This window comes from Chlorocebus sabaeus, chromosome 21, assembly GCF_047675955.1.
Source record: "Chlorocebus sabaeus isolate Y175 chromosome 21, mChlSab1.0.hap1, whole genome shotgun sequence".
In the NCBI taxonomy this organism is placed as follows: Eukaryota; Metazoa; Chordata; class Mammalia; order Primates; family Cercopithecidae; genus Chlorocebus; species Chlorocebus sabaeus.
In genome coordinates this window covers 84,811,933-84,834,159 of record NC_132924.1, presented here as the reverse complement: position 1 = coordinate 84,834,159, position 22,227 = coordinate 84,811,933, and the positions used below count along the sequence as shown (strand labels likewise).

The following is a 22,227-nucleotide window of genomic DNA, read 5'->3' as shown; positions in this document are numbered from 1 at the left end:
ACCTGCAGAATGGCAAGTATTCTGTCAAATACAGTATCTGCCAGCTATACTTAAATTCATAAGTCACCTTTTCCACTTATGTGTATATGGAAAATCACCCCTTGTTTCTGCAGGAAATTCAACCATGTCAAGCACGTAGTGATATCAGTAGTCTTTGCAGAAGATTTGTGGGGCCATCTGGGGCGAGGTGGTCATGTCACACAGCCTGCAACAGTTCATTCTCTTACACACACAAGTACACCCATACACCGACACACTCCCCCACTCCTCATCCAGCACTTCCACCCTCTCCAATTCCTACCCTGTTGCTAGATTTTTTTCTTTCTTTTTCTTTTTCTTTTTCTTTTTTGTCTTCACTCAGCTCCTCTCTGGCTTCTTTGCCGCTTGTAAATTCTGCCTCCACTCTGACCCCCGCTCCTCACCAGTTTCAATTTTTCAGCCCTTTATTATTCCAAAGAATTTGCCATTTTTTGTTTCCTAAGCCTGCTCTTTGGAAGATGCTCATAGTCCCCAAGGAACTTACTAGTGAACTCTCCCAGCAAACAAAGGCCTGTCTCCCCACATCTTTGAACCAGCAACAGCAAGATATCCTTACACATTTTTATTATGCTGTAGCATACAGACATTTTAGGGAAAACTAAAACAAAAGGCAAAAACAGAAACAGAAATTACAGGGAAACAAAAGATGAAGTACAGATCTCTGATAAGTCCAAGTCCATCATCCAGGGGAAGTCCTCGTTCATTACCCTACTGCTGCATATATTCTGGACATTTTTCTGCTATATCACGAAGTTTAGAAAATAGTATTTTTTCCCCAGTTTGTCGGAAACTGGCCACATTTGAAGGAATGTGGCTTGGGGTCCTGTCTCAATCATTGCCTTCCCACGTGACTTGCAGAAGCTGCATATACTCTCCTCTTATATGATGAGCTACTGGAATGGTCTGATCGGCCCCTCAGGGAGTTCCTGACCTACCCCATGCAAACAGAATGGCAGCGCAAAGAGCACCTGCACCTCACCATCATCCAGAACTTTGACAGAGGCAAAGTAAGTGGCCCTGCCCCACCCGGGGTCCCTCCTGGGGTGGTGGTGTTGATGTCCCTTTCCCTTTCATTTCTAGTGTATGAATGCCCACCTCCTTGAGCAGGGATCCTCATATTTTAACGTATATTAGAAACACCCAAGAGCTTGTTAAAATGAGGATTCCTAGGCCCCACTCCTAGCCATGCTGATTCGTCTTGATTTTGAATCAGCCATTCTGATTCATGCCTTGTCTGGCACGAGGCTGGGGAATCTGTGATTTTAACAAGGACCCTAGGAGAGTCCAATGTGCATGACCTTTTCATTACACTTTGATAAACACGGATTTAGAGATTTTGATCGCCAGTAACATAGTCCATTCCTGGCTGCTTTAGCAAAATACCCTAGACTGGGTAGCTTATAAACAACAGAAATTTATTTCTCACAGTTCTGAAGGCTGAGAAGTTCAAGATCAAGGCCCTGGCAGATACAGTGTCTAGTGAGGGCCATCTTGCTGTGTCTTCACATGGTGAAAGGGACTGGCTAACTCTCTGGGGCCTCTTTTATAAGGGCACTAATACCAATCATGAGGGCTCCACCCTCATGACCTAATCACTTCCAAAGACCCCATTTCCTAATACCATCCCATGGGGGTTAGGATTTCAACATACGAATTTGTAAGAGACCCAAATGTGCAGACCATAGCACACAGGTATTATATTCTTTGAAAAACCATTATCACCCTTCACAGTCTCCCGAAATTGGCATGCATTCTGCCCCATTCTACTTTAAGGTAAAATATATGAAACTTAATTTGTTTAAAGAATTTTGTGGCATCCCATCATATACTTAAGAGATGCCTTGGGGTGTTGAAAAAACCTCACTGACCTCAAAGCAATTCAGTACTTCACCTCCCTCCACTTCCTCCCCCTCTTCAAGGGCTTGTAGTACTCTTTTAAAAAATTCATGAATCTGACCACCATTGTTTATTGGATTTGAACACTTGGATGCTTTGGTGGTACATGTCTTAGACTCAAATATATCTTCCAGATTGCGAAGGTTAAACAGAAAATTAAAATACAACCAATGGCTGTAATTCTTTTACAAAATATAATTGGGTACACGTAAAAATTTGATGCAAGGAAATTGCTTCTTTCACATCTTCCTTTATTATTTATCTAGCTACACTGACATATCATTACATGAATACCAAAAGAAATGTTTTTGTGCCCTCCTGCTGTAAAGTTTCCACCTGTGGGATAAGGTGGTACAAACTCTCTGGATTCATGTATTGGTCCATCCCCAGGAGTTTGTGCTAGATCAGGGGTTGCAAACTATGATCCACAGGTCACATGACTCACTGCCTGTTTCTGTACAGCCCCAAAGCTACAGATCTCTTTTACGTTTTTAAATGTTTGAAAGCAATCAAAGGAATCATAACATTTTGGGACATGTGAAAATGATATGAAATGCATGTTTTATTGGCCCTAAATTCTTATTGGAACACAGCCATGCTTAATTGTGTCTATGACTGCTTTGGTACTATAACAGCAGAATTGAGCAGTTGTGACAAAGACTATATGGTCCTCAAAGACTAAAGTGTTGACTTTCTGGCCCTTTGCAGAAAATATTTGCTGACACCTATACTAGATCAAAGAATTTTATGCATTTCTGCTGAGAGTAACCAGCTGGGTTAGACCTCTCACAATTTGCAAGCACAACTAAGCCAAGCAAGGAATCCAGGGTACCAGTCACAGATAATTGGGCCTTAGGGGTCAGTGGTAATTCTCTCCTCTGCACTGAGGGCCTGTTTATATCCATCTACTCGGCCATTGTAGAACTGTAGTTATTTCAAGATGATTCTGGAATGACAGCAAAAAATATTGTTCATGCACCATATATTAATGACTGTTGTGGTAGATTATCGTTTCCAGCATTCAAAGGATTTTTAATAATTTATATTTTAATTACATGGTGTTTTCAAGCTTAAAGTCTCAATGATATGATTAAAGGTATGTTATAAAGATTAAGGAGTGGCCAGGTGCGGTGGCTCACACCTGTAATCCCAGCACTTTGGGAGGCCAAGGTGGGTGGGTCATGGGGTCAGGAGATCAAGACCATTCTGGGCAACATGGTAAAACCCCATCTCTACTAAAAATACAAGAATTAGCTGGGTATGGTGGTGCCTGCCTGTAATCCCAGCTACTCGGGAGGCTGAGGCAGGAGAATCGCTTGAACCAGGGAGGCAGAGGTTGCAGTGAGCCGAGTTGAGCAACTCCAGCCTGGTGACAGAGCGAGACTCCGTCTCAAAAAAAAAAAAAAAAAGATTAAGGAGTAAGGCTTGGTGCTCTGAAAGCACTCATGTTCTGACTTTTGGGTAGAAGTAAGTGGATGTTGTCGGATGGTTCCATTGATCTCATTCATTTGTCCACAGTGTTGGGAGAATGGCATTATCTTGTGCCGAAAGATTGCAGAGCAGTATGAGAGTTACTATGACTACAGAAACCTGAGCAAGATGCGGGTAAGGTGCCTGACTGCATCCTGATCAGGCCATAGCCTCCCTTTGTGATTAGCTTTCCAGTGTGGTTCTATGAAATTAACTCTGTGGTCTTGCAGAAAGTTTTTTTAAGATAAATCCTCTGAAGCATACTTAGCTATGTATACAGAGAAATAGCAAATTGATTTGTGTAATGCTTTTATTTAATATAAAAAAGTGAGCGCTTGATCTGTTTTAAACACCATATATGAAATATATAGTCTAATCCAGGATTAACACTTTTAGTTTATTGTGGAAAATCTCCACCCTGTTTGAAGAGTTTCCACTTACACATGTTTCTGTAACGATATACCATTCTTAGTCCCATAATCTGCAAATCTGTGGGAATAGCTGACCTATTTCTAAATAATTTAGGGCCAAATTCTGTAGGCGTCACCTCTCTTTAGCTTCAGCAATGGGTTTTTATTTGCGGGACTTAGATCGAGATTTTAGCACTTAAGAGCTCACGGAGTTGAGTACTCTGTTTCTCTGAACCAAATGTTTCATTCCTGCTTTGCTCTGAGGTTCACATAAGTCCTCCTTGCCCTCCAAGTCCTTACTCTTGAGCAGCATGAACGTTTGTGTCATCTTGTAATACACAAGATCCTGCTGAGTGTGTCAGTTCCTCCGGGTTTCTACAGTAGGATCATCAGTTTTTATACATTAAAAAAAAGATTACAATATTGCCTTTTAATTTTGAGGTAGCCACTTAAGAGATAATACCATAAACCTGTAACAGTTCATAAAATCCCTTCTACCCCAACAAGGAATTTATTCAACTGGCAGGAACTGACTCTGTCCTTTTGGCACAGTATTTCATGTCAGCAGTTCATCGATACTTCTCCTAACATGAAAACGAAAGAGAAAAACCTTGTTTTAACTTCAGTCCATCATGTTGACTCTGGCAGGCACTGCAGTTTTATATAAAAACATTGATGTTCATCTCTTGGCATCCTGTTCCTGTGACGAGAAGCGAGGTGATGATGTTTACTTGTGAGAGCCCTTGGGTGCCATAGCCACTAAGATTTTTATAAACCCAAAGCATTACACTTCATGCCAACTGCTCTTTGGGGTGCTGTTACTAGAGGGGGGATAGAGGAGGAATCTTCAAGTGTAATATTAGTCTTTCTCTGGAAACCCTGGGGATGATAATGCCATGAATGGGAAACCATAAGCTTTATATGCTTCATAGTTTCAACATTGTCAGGCGCACTTAAGAGCTTTCAACCCAGACAGCACTTTGCACTATGGGTCTCCTTTGGTTTGGTTTGTTGTTTTATCCTTGCCCAACCTGTGCAAGACCGCACCTTCCAAATGTCCTGAATTACCATAGGCAGGTGGAGGCAAACCCACAGGTAAGTACATCTGGCACGAGAATTCTCTAGAAAGGTTTTGCCTCTAATAATTCACGTTAATTTCTACTTAATTGTGAAGAAAATATTTTTCTTGATAGACTACATGCGTAGAAATAATTTTTCTCTCGGGATAACATGTGATAATACACTTGATCCTTTAAAGCAGGAGTAAGCAAACTACAGCCTTTGGGCCTAGCAGAATTAAATAGTTGTGAAGAGACAATATGGCCTGCAAAATGTAAAACAGTCTCTGGACATTTATAGAGGAAATTTGCCAATCCCCAACTTAAAGCATCAAAAAGAAAGTCAGACCTTCTTTTCAGCAAACTCAATTAAAGTTCTCCTTTATATAAAAGAGAAATCTTATTCTATAACTTTGATAGAAACGAAAGATGAGATAAAATGCTTAGAACTTTTCTGTGCTTTCTAGATGATGGAAGCCTCTTTGTATGACAAAATTATGGACCAGCAACGTCTTGAACCAGAGTTCTTCAGAGTTGGATTTTATGGGAAAAAATTTCCATTTTTCTTAAGAGTAAGTAATATACTATTTAATTTGCTTTCATAGTTCTCATATAGATATCCCAATCAAGAAAACTAAGATGTTAGTGACATTTTATATGACAGGTAGTAATATGCATGAGACTTTCTTTAAACTTTTACTTTGCAGACATTATATTAATCTAGAATGCCTTGTTTTAAATAATTTCTGAGATAGCAATCAACCCCTTCCTAAATTTAGTATATTTTGTGAGCAATCTTTGATAATAATAGTTTCCCTTATATGATACCCACTATTTTAATTCAGTCTGCAATTCCTATCAAGTTAGTATTAGAAAAAAAAATGGTGGGGCACTGCAGGAGGCTTGGAGTTGCAGAGTATCGAAAGCAATGCAGTTTCACATCACGTGAAAACCCTACCTCCAGCACCATGTAAAGAGTGTTGTTTGGCCATTTTGATGAATTTGTAAAAAGATAAATGTCACCCAGCAAAGAGACCCAATTTATTGCTAGTATAAACTCCATTTCTACCAAGGGAAAACCTTTAGACATTCTAAAATACCTACAAGATAATAAAATATTCAACTCCATTCTTTTCATTTTTCACATTCTGCCAAGTAGTGTCTTCTATGCTTGAATATTTATTGAACACTTCAGTATATACACCTTCCTTGTATAAAAACATTGCTTAAAAGAACAAATGTAATTCCCAAGCAACTAAGGAAAGGTATCTGGGATAATTTTAAAATTGAATCAATTTGTTACAACTTTAGTTCTCAATATACAAATATTTTGATGTTTGTTTTTACCTAAATCTTGCCTGTCAGCACATATGACAGGATACTAGGATGGCTGTACTTGGAGAAGAAGAGAAAGATTTCACTTTATTGTTTGTTTAATAATCATTATCTGCCTTTCAGAATGAAAAAGACAGGTAGATCCCAAAATATCCAATACAGGTTCATTTTAGTATCACATGGAACAAATGTTTTCTTTAGTCAATTGAAATGACCATGCATTTGGGTGCTACACAGACATAATGTGCAATCTCCTTGTTGCATTAAAACACAGTATAGTGGGCGGTCACAAAGCTGACTCTGCAGGTGGGCCTGCCTAAAAGTGGAGGAAATCTTGATTCCTGATCAAAAACAGCAGTAAGTGGGCACAGTGGCACGCTGTAATCCCAAGAACTTGGGAGGCTGAGATAGGAATATCACTTGAACCTGGTTCCAGACCAGTCTGGACAACAGAGCGAGACTCCCAAAAAAATGAAAATTAAAAAATGGCAGAGTCAGAATACATGTTGAATTTAAAAGACTAAGTTTTGGAGGTGTAGCTGGTCCCAAGCTATTATGAGCAACCCCGCTAAGGACAGCAGATGGCCTGGATCCAGGTTCTGAGTGGAGCGGCACAGTCTAGAGCTATAGCCGCACAGAGGACTGGGGATTGCACAGCAGGGTCCAGATGTTTCTCTGCCTCAGGAGGTCATCTCCCTCTGTTGGCACAGACAGACATGACACTGTTGGCAGAGTCACATCTGAAAGATTATAATTAAAAGTATAAAGTTTAAAAAAACTAGAAGTAGTTTAAGAGTCATAATTTTAAAGAGAGTTTAGCAAATTGGAAAACTGCATTAGCTAATAGAATAAATTTTGTTAAAAAGTCAATTAGAATAAATCAATCTTCTATATCATCCTTCTTTTAAAAATAGCTTTCCTGGGTATAAATGGCATTTGCTTCAAAATGAAAGAGAAGGGTCCCCCTCTATTGGTTTCTAAAGGGCACTACACTCTTCAGAATCCCAGAGCCTGACCTTTTTTTTTAAGGAATCAGATTCTAGTCTGTTCTTGGATTTACAAGCAAACAAATATCAACATTAAAAACCTCCTTTTGGCCAGGCACAGTAGCTCACACCTGTAATCCCAGCACTTTGGGAGGCCAAGGCAAGAGAATTGCTTGAGGCCAGAAGTCTTGTTGTTTGATCAATTTCCAAGATAATTTTTAGAACTCAAATACATTTATACAATTTTATGATCTAAGTAGGGATTTTTCCCCTCATGGAAAACAGGTTACTTTTGGCTGGGCACAGTAGCTCACGCCTATAATCGCAGCACTTTGGGAGGCCAAGGCCAGAGGATCACTGGAACCCAGGAGTTCAAGACCAGCCTGAACAACATAGTGAAACCCTGTCTCTACTAAAAATAATAAAAAAGTAGTTTGGTGGTATGTGCCTGTGGTTCCAGCTTCTTGGGAGGCTGAGGCAGGAGGATTGCTTGAGCTCAGGAGTCAAAGCTTCAGTATGCTGTGATTGAGCCCGTGCACTCCAGCCTGGGTGACAGTGAGACCCTGTCTCCAAAAAAAATAAAAAGAAAAGAAAATGGGTTAAAGAATACTAACATAGAAGTTCTACTTCTATATACATGCTTAAGAAAATTGAAAATACATATTCACACAAATACCTGTACCTGAATCTTCATAGCAGCATTATTCATAATAGCCAAAACATAGAAACTGCCCAAATGTCTATTAACTGATGAATGGGTAAACAAAATACAGCATGTCTATGCAATGATACTTAGCAATAAAAAGAAAAGAAATACTTATATGTGCTACAAAATGGATGAACTTTAACAATACTATGTTAAGTAAAAGCTAGTCACAAAAGGCCAGCACATTGTATAATTCTATAACAGGCAAATCCATACAAACAGAAAGTCGTTTTGTGATTGGCTGGGGGAAGGGGAAAATAGGAAGTAACTGCCAATGAGTATAGGGTTTCTTTTTGATAATGATGAAAAGATTCTGAAATTAAATTTTGTTAATGTTTGCACAACTCTATAAATATACTAAAAACCACTGAATTGCACATTTTTAAAAAGTGGATTTTGTTTTATGTGAATTATATCTCAATAAAGCTATGTTTTTCTCAGAAAAAAAAATAGTACTGATAAGGAAGATGCTTTATTTCTTGGGAGTCGCAAATATCAGCCAAAATTTCATTTTATTTTAAAATGGCTTCTTAATAGCATTGAATGCCTGTATTCTTAGAGCAAATGCCCCGATTTTTACAAACTGTTATGTATAAGCATTGTTTTAAAATATATTTCATTTACTAGGATATTTGAATATTTATTTGGGGGCTCCTGTAATAGGCAGAGAGCGATGTATTGTCTTTTATTTTATCAAGCAAATTAATTATCTTTTGAGTCGAATTTTTAAAATACAGCATCAGATATTGTAACTTTTATCTAGAAAGTTTTAAATATAGAATTGTATGGGGTCCACAATTATAGGTAGAGTCTACCTTAACCTTGTGTTTTTCAAAAGATCATGATTTATTTAGGGGTTTGTGGGGAATCGAGGTAGTTTATCCAGCCCAGTTCCTGCTGCATTTCCTCTATCTGCCTGCAGCTGCCCTTTCCTTGCGGAAGAACTAAGCCTCTGCCCATGACTTGTTTCTTACTCCCTCACTGTGGCCTGGAGTTCCTCTTTATGGCATTTTACATAAGAACCTCATAGAGCTGAACAACATGGAAAACCTTGGGCCTCAGCTCCTCTAGGCCCCAAACTGATCTCCCCTTAACTTGACGATCTCCAGGGCCTGAGATCCTGCAAGCTTTCTTGGTCTTGGTAGCTCCTAGGTGTTTTTCTGGCATACACTAGGCCGTGTTCAGTGTAGAAAGAGCCCAGGGTTTGGACTCAGACCAGAATTTCAATCTAGTACACATGGACAAAGTATTTCAAGACATTAAGCTGTGGCCAGGCGTGGTGGCTCACGCCTGTAATCCCAGCACTTTGGAAGGCCAAGGCAGGCAGATCACCTGAGGCCAGGCGTTCAAGGCCAGCCTGGCCAACACAGTGAAACCCCATCTCTACTAAAAATACAAAAATTAGCTGGACATGGTAGTGCACACCTGTCATTCCAGCTACTCGGGAGGCTGAGGCAGAAGAATTGCTTGAAGTTGGGAGATGGAGGTTGCAGTAAGCCGAGATCATACCACTGCACTCCAGCTGGGGCAACAGAGTGAGACTCCATCTCAAAAAAAAAAAAAAAAAAGACTTTCAGCCCTGGTTCCCCAATTATAAAATGGTGTGGGGTAGGGGACAGTGACTACCTGTCAAGCTTGTAAGAGTTGAATGACACGTGCAGTGTGCTTCGTCAATGACTGCTCAATTACAACTTCATTACCATTAAAATGTCAGATCCATCATTATCTAATCAGATCATTCAGGTACTTTTGGGAAACCTTCCCATCTTTCTAGCTGTCTTAACCTACCTCAGAAATAACCTTCACCATTCTTACCTGAAGGAGAGCATCATGAATGGCAGAATACTCATACACACACACACACACACACAAAAAAAAAAAAAAAAACAAAAAGCAGACAACAAATTTACTTTTCCTCCACGTTGTGAAATTACTCATGTGAATTTGATATGTACTTTATAAAAATAATCTTTACACATGTGCTTATTAACATTTAGAGGGAATACAAGTGTTTTGTTTTTATACTTTGGTGCTCTGAGTATCAACCTCTTTGCGCCTCATGCAAGTGAACCAGAAAGAGTGAGGCATTCTATTGGGTCTTATGAAATGCAGTAGAGAGTGAATTCATGATCTTTATCTGCATTTTTAACAACTGGGCAAACTTTTCAGATTGTTCCAGCATATTTTTTGTTAGAGTATCTTGGTATGAGGCTTGTGGTCAGTTACTGCCAGTGTCATGTTTTTTGACTTTGTCTGTAATTCACTCCGTTATATAGCCCTAATTTCTTTTTTGCTTTCATCTCCAGAATAAGGAGTTTGTGTGTCGAGGGCATGACTACGAGAGGCTGGAAGCCTTCCAACAGAGAATGCTGAACGAGTTCCCCCACGCCATCGCCATGCAGCATGCCAACCAGCCCGATGAGACCATCTTCCAGGCAGAAGCTCAGTGTATCCGCACCTACAAGGGCTGGACTCAGGGAGATTGCACTGGCTCTTAGCTGCAGAGCATTTTCATGCAAGGTTGTTCAGCCAGCAGTCCCTTTTCAACAGCCACATCCTTACTGCTCCCTCTTTTCCATCATCTTAATTTTAGCTTAACTCCTTCTGAATAGAACTTAATTGTTCTATTTATTATCATGATGTCAGCTGAAAGAACTCTCTTGAAAGAATTTTTCCCTTTTAATTAAACCTCTTGAATAGCTCTACCCTGCCTTTAAAGCTCCTTTCTAGTGATTTCCTTTAGAATAAATTTCCTTTGACATATCCTGTGGAAACTGCTTAAGTTCAAGAAAATCATAGTATTATGCTTACTGGCACATATTATTTGCCCCTCCCCCCACCCTGATATTTTTATTCTAGAATGAGGAATGCACGAGAAAGAGCTACTCCAGTATCTTTTGGGGGCTTTTAGCTATGGCATCCTGAACAGCCTTTAATCATTGTTGTATAATTCATACTCTTATTGTCTAAACACAAACAACTGAGCTGAAATTATATAGGTATTAGAGACAAAGGCAGTTCACCCCAGCACTCTTTTCTGAACCCCTCTGCCTTTTCCTGAAACTGATGGTCTTAAAAAACACCTAAAACTTCCACTGACAATTGTGAATACCATTTCAAAGCAGAAACCAAAATGCAAGACATGCAAGAAAGTACATAGGAAAAATATTTTGCTATCTTTCTTTAAATAAGAAGAGAAGGAAGTAAATATACAAGTTAATATGATACCCCTTTAATGTAATTTTTAAAAATATAAACTATAAACACCCTGCATATGAATACAAGATTTGGGAGAGAAGTTATCACAGATGTCGGAAGGCTAGGGACACAGAAAATCACACAGCTAGGTGGAAGTCACTGTCAATGTTCTAGTTTCTGTCTTTGGTCATGGTTGCATAGGTATTTACATGTTGTTATAAGCAAACAATAAATTTAAATGGCTCATGCACAGACTAAGATGTATCTCATGAACAAGGATTAGGATTATCCTGAGTACCTAAGGCCCAAACCATTCGTATCTACGTACACACACACGTACACACAAAATTAGTGATATCTAAATTCAGAGGTCATGAAAATTTCAAGTCATGGAAATTTCAAGCTGATAATTCACCTACCTAGAACTAGTTCAAGACCTGTAGTTTGAGACGTGATTTGCTAGAACTGAGTTCTTGGCATCTTCTTGGTAATTTTTTAAATGACTTCAACTGAAATGGAAACAGAAGATTCTTACCCATCCTCTTCTCTCTGCCATGGTTCAGCCCAAGCCAGACTTCCATGGATTGCCAAGTCAGGTTCTCTCCTTGACTCGTTAATCCTAGATTTGCAGATATATGCTGTGACTCCCATTCCGGAGAGCCAGGAGGTCCTGCAGAGAGAGGGTGTTCCAGACAACATCAAAAGTTTCTATAAAGTGAATCACATCTGGAAATTCCGCTATGACCGACCATTTCACAAAGGCACAAAAGATAAAGAGAATGAATTCAAGGTACCATGCAATTCTTATTACATGCTAACTCCTCAGATAGACTGCGAGCCCCTTGGGGTGCAACCCTTGGTAAATATTTACTCAGAATAGTGTCAAGTGACAGAAACAGAAGGGACTATATAAATCATTTAGTCTTGTGGTTCTGCAGCTCCACGTGTATCAGAGTGACATGGAGTGCTCCCAAACCAAGCAGATTTCTGGTGCCCAGCTCAGGAATTCTGAACCAGTTGGTCTGGGAGGAGGTCCTAAAATCAGCTTTTTTGGAACAATTCTAATGCTGGTGGTTCTTAGACCAGTCTTTGAGAACTCCTGGCTGAAGTCAGTCCTCTCATTCATTTATGTTGAACCAATTGTGGGAACCTTGGGATGTTTATTTTCACATAAAGTTCAATGAATAAAGAATACGTAAGGAACAGAGAAAAGGAGTTCCTGAAGACAGAGAACAGTTGGGTAGACTAGCTGGTACGGTGGGTAAGTTATGTGCCATCTTTTTCTGCTTGTTCTTGGGAGAACAATGTGTAATCAGAACTTCTCAGGACTCCGAGTAAAAGCAAATCTTGTATTCTTTGCATGTGTTGAGCTCCCTGCTCTCAGTAGTTCCAACATACCTTCCTACTTCAGCACCCTCTCTGCCAGAAAGGGGCAAGATTTCTCATAGCCCCACTGCAGAAAAGGGGCAAGATTGTTCACTAGATAAATTAGAGTCTGCCCCTTTCTTTGCAAACAATGATATAGTGAGACCCCTCCAGTTTATTTCATACCTAAACGAAGAATGCAAAATTAGCTTATTTTTGAGTTAATTGGCTTAGCATTTTTCATCACAGATGTTCCCTACTTAAGCTAGGAAATGTGCTCCTAACATGATTGTTTCATGTTAACTCACTTGGTCAACTCTGCCTGTGTCTGTTCCCAGTACTCCCGAAAGTATTTCCAGGAATCATTCGCAACTGAGAGGAGATCAGAAGGGGAAGGTTTTGCAGAGTTACGACAGGATTGAATAAAGAGCAGTCCCTTGTGCCCGGAGATTTAATGGGCTAAATACCAAGGCAAGGAGCCCATTGGAAAACAACAATGGGATAGTACTAAAAAGATCCATGATCATTTTCTTGTTTTTTTCTGGAAACTTACATTTTTCTTTGTGCCTTCCAAAATCAATTAAAGATATAGCCAGTTGATGATATAGTTCTTCTTGCAGTTGCTTTTAGCTAAAACATAGTCAGAAATCCACTGAAATCAGGCAATTGACTTGTTCAAAGCCACCTTCTAATTACCGGTAGCCCCAGTCCTAGAACTCACATTTTGTGGCTCCTTCATTGTTTTTTCCACCATACTACATTTCCTTGTGGTTGTCACTTTAAATCTGTATCAGTAGTGCAGCAATCTCCCTAAAAAGCAATAATAATAAATCTGGCTCCTGATTCCTGTGCTTTATAGCCCTCAGAATCTGGCTCCAAACTGCCCCTCCAGAAGCCTCATCTCCACCACAACCTACTCACCCCTCCTCCCTCTCAGCCTCCGCGACACTCAGCTTCTTTCTTCCTCTCCCGCCAAGCCCTTTCGCAAGCTGCTTCTCCTGCCAGCACTGCTACCCCCACTCTCCTCCTGGCAAACTCCTACTCACTCCTCAGAATGCAGCTCACGCATCGCCCCCTCTGAGAACTGCTGTCCTCCTCCCCCAGGCTGGCGTGTGCGCCTGCATCCCCCTCTGTTGGCCCCCAGAGCCTTGAACATCCCTTTCTCTTCACTCTGAGCTCTTATTCATCTGCTTACCTCCCTGTCAGCACCAGAACACTGCGAGCTCTTGTCACAGGATCTCTGTCCTATTCATCTCAGCACAGCTTGGCTGGCCCAAAGAAACTCTTCCATTTTTTTTGTTGTGGTGGTGGTGGTTTGAGTAAATGGCACTATTTCAGGAATTTTGTAAAGTGTATTATCCTCTTGGGAATATACTTGGTTTAAGTAAGAAAGATGAGGCATAGATACTAAAACCTGGTTGACAAAAAAGAAACCTGTCATCAACAGCAGCTCGTACCAAAAGCGGCATGGTTTCACATGTCCTGGGGTTGCTGCTCCTGGCCAGAAGCAGCCCTGGCTCTAAAATACAGATTTGCCTCTATTAACAGCAGTTCAAACAAGCACAAGAAAATGTGGCACAGTAGATTCAGCAACAGAGGGGGAGTCAGAGGTCCTAGTGGGTGGGCTCTAGTGCTGGCTCTATTGGTAGCTTTTGAACAAGTCACATTGCTGCTTTAAGACTTAGTGTCTTCAAAAAAAATTTTTTTTTTTTTTTTTTTTCGCTCTGTCACCCAGGCTGGAGTGCGATGGCATGATCTCAGCTCACTGCAAGCTCTACCTCCCGGGTCACGCCATTCTCCTGCCTCAGCCTCCCGAGTAGCTGGGACTACAGGTGCCCGCCACCACTCCCAGCTAATTTTTTTGTATTTTTAGCAGAGACGAGGTTTCGCCATGTTAGCCAGGATGGTCTCAATCTCCTGACCCCATGATCTGCCCGCCTCGGCCTCCCAAAGTGCTGGGATTACAGGCATGAGCCACCGCTCCCAGCCACGTCCTCATCTTTAACACAGATCACGCTGTGTGGTTCCTAAAGCCTTTGCTTCCCTTAGGACTCTTATTCTAATCTTACATTAACTGGCTGATACATTGACTGGCTGACCCTTCTACATATGAATGGCTAGATGTTAAGGAATGAAGAGAGTTTGAATTAGAATTTTGGAGAAATAGCAAAGAAAATAACATATAGCCTATTTTTGCATTTTTAAGCTTGCTGTTTGAAGTAGGAGCTCATTTATTCCACATGGAAAAAAGCTTGATGATATACAGTGGAATTGTTAAAATCAGCTTCAGCAATATCTCACTGTGATAGTTTCATGAGTGCTTGAATGAAGACTAAAGAAAGGCTGATGGGAATAAGGAAAACCTGGTAACAGTGGGTGACAAACACTAGTCATGGAAGTAGCTAGAAAGAAGGGCAACTTGGGGGACTTAATGTGTTTTGTGTTTTGTAGAGTCTCTGGGTGGAGAGAACGTCATTATACTTGGTGCAGAGTTTGCCTGGCATTTCTCGCTGGTTTGAAGTGGAAAAACGTGAAGTGGTAAGGATCAGAGCTTATTCTTAAGCACTTTCTCATCACAGTTGTTCACGTAGAGTTGGTGCCATGTATTCGTTACTTCTCCTTTGACCCAGATTCTCTGGAAGCACTCATAGTAAAATAGTGAATGTTTATAGTATTGGCCGCTATTACCAAGCTGAGAAGGTAAACATTAATATTGTCCTAATGCATCCAGACGGAGGGATTCCTTGAAAACAACTCAATTTGCTACATGTAAAAAAAACTACTCAGGCCCTTGAGTTAGGAGACTTGGAATTCCAGCTCTCCTAATTGCTATAGCTGTGTGACCTTCAATGCTTACTGTGTCAGACCAGTGCTAATGCTACCTGCTTTCTCTTAATCATCATATCAAAGCTATGAGGTATATATTCTTATTCTGTTTTTGCAATGTTTGACAAGAGGTCAAAAGCCTTTGCCAGAGATCCCATAGCAAGATGTTGAAGAGAGAGTCCAACGCAGATATTTCTGATTCCAAAGCCAATTATATTAATCTCTTCTAGCTATGGTTTTCTTACAGGCTGAAGGAGGCTAATGTCAAGTCTCTGCCCAGTGCCCGATGCACAGTAGGTCCGTGTTGTTACAGTACCCAGTAGAAAGGATGGCAGCATATTAATCTCTCTGAGCAGTCCTGATCTACAGTGGGTGCCGCTACAGAACCTGGTAACCACAGCTCCCAAGAACCCTCAGGTTGTAAAATGTGACCCCAGCTCCAGTCCCCAGTTGTGGAGAGCAGGGAGAGCAGCAGCTGAAGGCAGCCACATCCAGGGTGGGACCCCACCCAGCTGTCTGTGCTGCTCTTCCAGCTGACAGCACCTGGGTGTCAGCCACAGCCTCGCAGTCTCACAGCCTTCCTTGCTACATCCATTATAGCCATTTATTAACTTTATTTCACTTAGTGGAAATGTTCATTTGTTTCACTGCAGAAATAATGTGTTTGTCATTCGTTTTTGAGCCTGGATCTCACCCTTTTGATCGCTGTAGTTCTCTGATAGGAAGTGTGCCAATTGTGCAAATATAATGTAATTCATACCTTATTTAGGTCACAAGCCTATTCCTTCAATCCAGTAGAAAGAACAGCTCCTGACCAAATTGTTTTTCAAGAATTGTTTGTCTTACCTGAAATGTCTCAGCATTGAAACTACTCTCAGCCTATCATGTTCAGTTAAGCTAAGGATTTGAAAATTAAAATTGAACTCTATTCAGCAGATTACATCAGTATAGTTGTATTCTTGTCCAGTCTCAGGTCCAGAGTCCCCAAAAACTGGCTGCTTACACGTTGTGCCCTGGTACCTTCCATGGAAGAGGAGAGACTGCTAAACGCAGTGCTCAAAAAGTCTTATTATGCTTCCCGCTGAATGGCATGAGTCCAACTTAGAGAAGTGTTTTTAGTCATCCATGCTGCATTAATGATTCAGAGAGCCTTTAGCTACTTACTACCCAGAGCATTAAATCCTGTGAAGTCTCACCAATGGTCCTAGCCCTTGGAAATGTCATACACACATACAATGCTAATAAAAAATAGCATGCTGATAATGATAAAAGGAGCATTACTAAACACAACCTTTCAAACATCAGCTGCCTACTTTATTAGAATATGTAATCTTATGTTCTGTCAAATGGAACAAATCAAACTCAACTGTTTTGTTCCCTGAACACAGCCCACTCTTAACAGCTTTTGTGTTTTTCTCTTGTTCTTGCTGCCTAGAATGTCCTCACTGTCGATTAAAGCTATTGGTTTCCTGGTTTAACTTCTAGTGTAGAAGGTCTTCAAGAACAGGGACAGGTAGTAGGTACTCAATACAAATATATCACGTTGAATTGAAATTCCTCATCTGCAGATGCCAATGTCTGAAAACCAAGAGATGCTTTCATTTGACTCCAAAGCTCATTTGCTAATAATACACCCAAGCTTTTCTAATGCAAGTCCATTTATTAACTGTATTTCACTTAGTGTGAAGGTTCATGTGTTTCACTGTAGAAATATTGTATTTCCTTTTTTGTTTGTTTTTGAGACTGGATCTTCCTCTGTCACCCAGGCTGGAGTGCAGTGGTACGATCATGGTTCACTGCAGCCTTGACCTCCCAGCCTCAAGTGATCCTCCCACTTCAGCCTCCCAAGTAGCTGGGACCACAAGCATGTGCCACCACAACTGGCTACTTTTCTGATTTGTTGTAGAGATGAGGTCTCACGATGTTGCTCAGGCTAGTCTCAAGCTCCTGGGCTCAAACAGTCCTCTGGCCTTTGTCTCCCAAAGTGCTGGGATTACAGGCATAAACCACCATGCCTGGCCTTATTAATGTAATGCATTTGATTAGAGGAACCTGCCCTAGATCCTGCTGGGGGTTATATAATATACCATATATGGCCCTATACTGCCTTTCTAAAATCTGAAAAGTTCTTAATTCTGAAACATATGGCACCAAAGGTTTCAGATGAAATTGGGGACCTTTATTTTCTAATTCATAGACCCCCTCAATAGGTTATCAACTTTTGTGAAGGTATCAATGCCTTTGAACTGTTGTTTCCTCTGTAGTTTATTTATTATTTTCAAAACCCAAAAAAGTGTTTTTGTCCTGATTTAAAAATAAGCTCATTTCAGCTGGGTGCCATGACTCACCTGTAATCCCAGCATTTTGGGAGGCTGAGACAGGTGGATCACCAGAGGTCAGGAGTTCAAGACCAGCCTAACCAACACAGTGAAACCCCATCTCTAGTAAAAATACAAAAAATTAGCTGGGCGTGGTGGCATGCACCTGTAGCCCAGCTACTTGGGAGGCTGAGGCAGGAGAATTGCTTGAACCCGGGAGGCAGAGGTTGCAGTGAGCTGAGATCACACCACTGCACTCCAGCCTGGGCAACAAGAGCGAAACTCTTGTCTCAAAAAAAAAAACAAAATTAAGTTCATTAAAAACTTTTAATCAAGACAAACATTTATAGTTTAGAATCCATAAATAATTTTTTTTAAATCCAACTAAAGATCACGATAATATTGTCATACCACATCCTGCCCATCAGAAAACAATGTGCCTGTTTCTAAATACTGTATACCCAGAAGCTAACCAGTCCTCAGCGGCCCACCGATAGTGCCACCTAGTGCCTGATTACTGCAGTAGCCTCCTGAAAGATTAGCTTTCCAACCCTTATCCCTGTAGTCTCTTTTGTACTTCGCAGCCAGTGACCTTTTAAAACTTAAGTTATAGCATACAAAAATAGAGAAAATATATAATGATATAATGAACCTGACTTACCCATCATTACTTCAACAGCCATCAAAAAGGCCAATTTTGTTTCATCTACATGTCTACCTGCTCCCTCTCAACTGGACTGTTTTTGAAGTAAATCTCAGATGTCATATCACTTCATCTACAAATATTTTAGTATTCATATTTATTTTTAAAAACCTGAAATATTGTCACATTAAAAATTAACAGTAATTCCTTCACCATAAAATGTACAGTGTTCATTCATACTTTACCAAATCTTTTATTCTGCATTTTAGACCAGCCTGGGCAATGTAGTAAGACGCCATCTCAACAAAAAATTTAAAAAATTAGCCAGCATGGTGGCATATGTCTGCAGTCCTAGCAACCTCCTACTCCAGAGGTTGAGGCCAAAAGATCACTGGAGCCCAGGAGTTTGAGGTTACATTGAACTATGATCATACCATTGTACTCTAGCCTCAGTGATAGTCTCAACCCTGTCTCTCTTTAAAGAAAAATTATATATTTTTAGGCTGGGCACGGCAGCTCATGCCTGTAATCCTAGCACTTTGGGAGGCCAGGGCAGGCAGATCACTTGAGGTCAGGAGTTCAAGACCAGCCTGGCCAACATGGCAAAACTTTGTCACTACAAAAAATACAAAAATTAGCTGGGCATGGTGGATCACACCGGTAATCCCAGCTACTCAGGAGGCTGAAGCAGGAGAATTGCTTGAACCCAGAAGGTGGAGGTTGCAGTGAGCCAAGACTGCGCCACTACACTGTAGCCTGGGCAACAGAACAAGTGAGACTGTCTCAAAACAAGAAAGAAAAATTTTATTTTTACTCTGTTATTCGAATCCAGTTTAAATAAAGGCCATGCATTGCAGTTGATTGAAATGTCTTCTAAGGCTCTTTCAAGCTATACGTTTCCCCTTGCATCACTTTCCTTATTTTTTTGTTGAAGAAACTAGGTTGTTTATCCTGAAATGTTTCCTTACTTGTGGATTCTGCAGACTGCATCCCAGTGAAGTCATTTAACATGTTTCTCTGTCGCCTGTATTCCTTGTAAATTGGTAGTTAGAACTAGAGACTTGATAAAATGTTTTGCTTTTATTTTCACAAGACTACTTCATACTTGGTGTTATGTGCTACTGGTTGTCGTGTGTGTGTGTGATGTTGGCAGCCACTGGTGATCATTGACCAGACCCGTGAATCTTTTATGGGTCACAAAATGGTGATATTTTATCATTTCATGTTTATTTACTCATTGGAATACTTCTGTAAACAGAAATGTCCTCTCACTAAATATTTGATTCCCCTGAGGTACAGTAAAGATAATGCTGTATTCTACAAAAGTGACCAGAGGGGTTTTTGTTTGGTTGGTTTTGTTTTTAGTATCATTAGTAACTTATGGATGTAAGCATATTTGTTTTGTTTTAATCCATTGCAGTTATTCTTATTAAATTTCAAAATGTTCCATCTTTGCCTGTTGGAAGCCTCATCAAAATGGCTCCTGAGTCTTTTTTCACAGTATCCAAGTAGTCTTTGTTACTGAGCTAACACACAGGATCTGACTGTCAAATTCCACACAGGACTCAGTGACCCCTCCCAGCATCAAGCTTTGCTAGTAATTTCAAGGCAGGCAGGATGCTCAGATAAAGCAGGGAGATTTCTGAGACATCACGCATGCCAGGTCCTTCTTCCCCACATCAGTAATAATTCAGAATTATAGGTGGAGTCCCTAAGTGAGGTTCACAAGGTTCCTCATTCAGAAGCACATTTAAATTATGAAGTGTCAATTATGAAACATTCCATTTTCTACTCCAGAGAGTTAGTTGTAAAGCTTCTCAGGGACATTCTGTAATCATGCCTCATGGATTCTGGTTTATTTACTTAAAGAAATCCTTTGACCGGGGACTTCCCTCTAGGGCATTCCGTAGATAACATCTCTTCCTCCTAGCAATTATTTTTAGTTTGTTTACTTGAAGGTTCAATTGACAAAGAGATAAGACATAGTCACCTGTCTTTTCTGTCCCCTAAGGACACTCCCCAGTAAAGAAAATGAAAGGATCACAGGCCAGATACTTTCATGTTTGCCTCCCAGATACTTGAAGGACTTCCTGGTAAGACAGGTGGTCTAGGATCACTTGAACGTCTCCTGCCCTAAACCTGAAAGCAGCTATTTCTCCAATGACTCTTTATTCATTTTGGTGGTAAACAGTATTTACAGATTGTAATCTGAGGGATGGAGGAAAGTAATTCTTGGTGAACACTCTATATCACATATCTTTGCACACTTCTTTGACCATCCCCTTAGATTTCCCTAGAAGTGAATTAATCAAAAGTATCCCCACTGTAACTATTGATTCATGGATCAGCAATGGGATATATCATTTACACCCTGTCTAGAGAGGATAACTAGTCTTAGGAATACTTATTTCCCCAGTATCTTCTTCAACACTAAGTGTTGTATATTTTAATCTTTCCAAAGAGACCAAAATTATACTGGGGTTGGATGTTTTGTTTCAGCATTTTTTGAATGCTAAGATATGTTTTCATATATTGATGTACTCTATTTTCTTGTGTGAATGCACCAATCATATCCTTTGTCTCTTCAGTATTTGGCAAATACTAACATTTTGTCTATCCTTCATGTTGGAAATATTTTCCAAGTCATTTGTATTTTGCCTATATTTATTATATCTTGTTTTATTTACTTTCTAGAAAATTTGATTTTTAATAGCATTTGAATTTACAAAGATGAAGATTGCTTTTTTCTTATAGCCAAAAGTACATAAAATCTATTGTAACCATTTTTAGGTGTGCAGTACAGTAGTGTTAACTATATATACATTGTTGTGCAACAGGTATCTAGAAGTTTTCCATGTTGGAAACCTCAAACTCTGTATTCACTCAACAGCAGTTCTCTTCTCCCCTTCCCCCTAGCCCCTGGGAACCACCATTCTACGTTCTAAGATGTTTTGCTTACTTTTTAACTTTCAGTTACTCAGAGCTCTCAGACTTCCTTTATGGTTTAACTTTTGTGTTCATAAAACAAAGATTTACTGTTACAAATAATCTGAAAGTGAATACCCATTTTCCACCATCCAGGTAAAGAAACAGAACATTGCCAGCCGTATCCTGCAGGCCTCCCATGCACCCCTTCTCAATTATAGCTCCATCTTCACCATAAAAAGTAGTCACTATCCTGACTTTTATGGTATCCATTCCCTTGCTTAGTTTATCACCTATTTGCCTCTCTAAACAAGTCAATTTAGTTTTACCTGGTTTTGAACTTTATATAACATACTACTTGTGTTCTATTGAGACATATTTGACTCAGTGTTATTTGTAATATTTGTCCATGTTATTGCATGTGACTGAAGTTTGTTTCATTGCTGTATGCTATTCCATTCCATGAACATATCACAATATGTTTATTCTCTTGTCAATGGACATACGGATTTTGGAGATTATGAACATTTTTGTATGTTTCCTGGTATACACATACAAAAACCTCCTACTCCACTTTTCCTTATATGCCTAGAATTTCTGAATCATAAGATATAGATATACACACACACACACATATATATCTTCACCTGTTTTTCCAAAGTGAAGGCACCAACTTGAACTTCCAGTAGCAGTAATCGAGAGTCCATTGCTCACAATCTCACTCTCATCTGCTGTTGTCATTTTTGTTTTTACTATTTCAGTGGGTGTTTAGTAGTATGTTATTGTAGTAGTATTTTTCACATCTTTGATCACAAATGAGACCCAACACCTTTTCATTATTTGTTTACTGGCCATTTGAATTTATTCCTTTGTAAGTCGCTGTTTAATTCATTTGCTCGTTTTTTATTTGGTTGTTTACCTTTTTCTTATTGGTTTTTAAGAGTCCTTATAAACCCTGAACATGTGCTTTTTGATGGTTACACATGTTACAAAATCTTCTATGTTCTTGCTTATCTTCCCTACTCTTTGTGTCTTTGATGAATGTTCAGTAT

At 39.9% G+C, this 22,227-nt stretch overlaps 1 protein-coding gene across 4 annotated transcripts in view; it reads left to right on the top strand.

The window, feature by feature from the left end:
- DOCK4 (dedicator of cytokinesis 4) overlaps positions 1 to 22,227 on the top strand; it is a 474,019-nt gene that overhangs the window by 428,738 nt on the left and 23,054 nt on the right. For all 4 annotated transcript variants that reach the window (XM_073009284.1, XM_038004467.2, XM_007982617.3 and 1 more), the window contains 6 exons: positions 898 to 1,046; positions 3,454 to 3,540; positions 5,341 to 5,445; positions 10,207 to 10,348; positions 11,722 to 11,888; positions 14,915 to 15,001. In XM_073009284.1, coding sequence (XP_072865385.1) covers positions 898 to 1,046; positions 3,454 to 3,540; positions 5,341 to 5,445; positions 10,207 to 10,348; positions 11,722 to 11,888; positions 14,915 to 15,001 — 737 coding nt within the window. The remainder of the gene's footprint in view (positions 1 to 897; positions 1,047 to 3,453; positions 3,541 to 5,340; positions 5,446 to 10,206; positions 10,349 to 11,721; positions 11,889 to 14,914; positions 15,002 to 22,227) is intronic.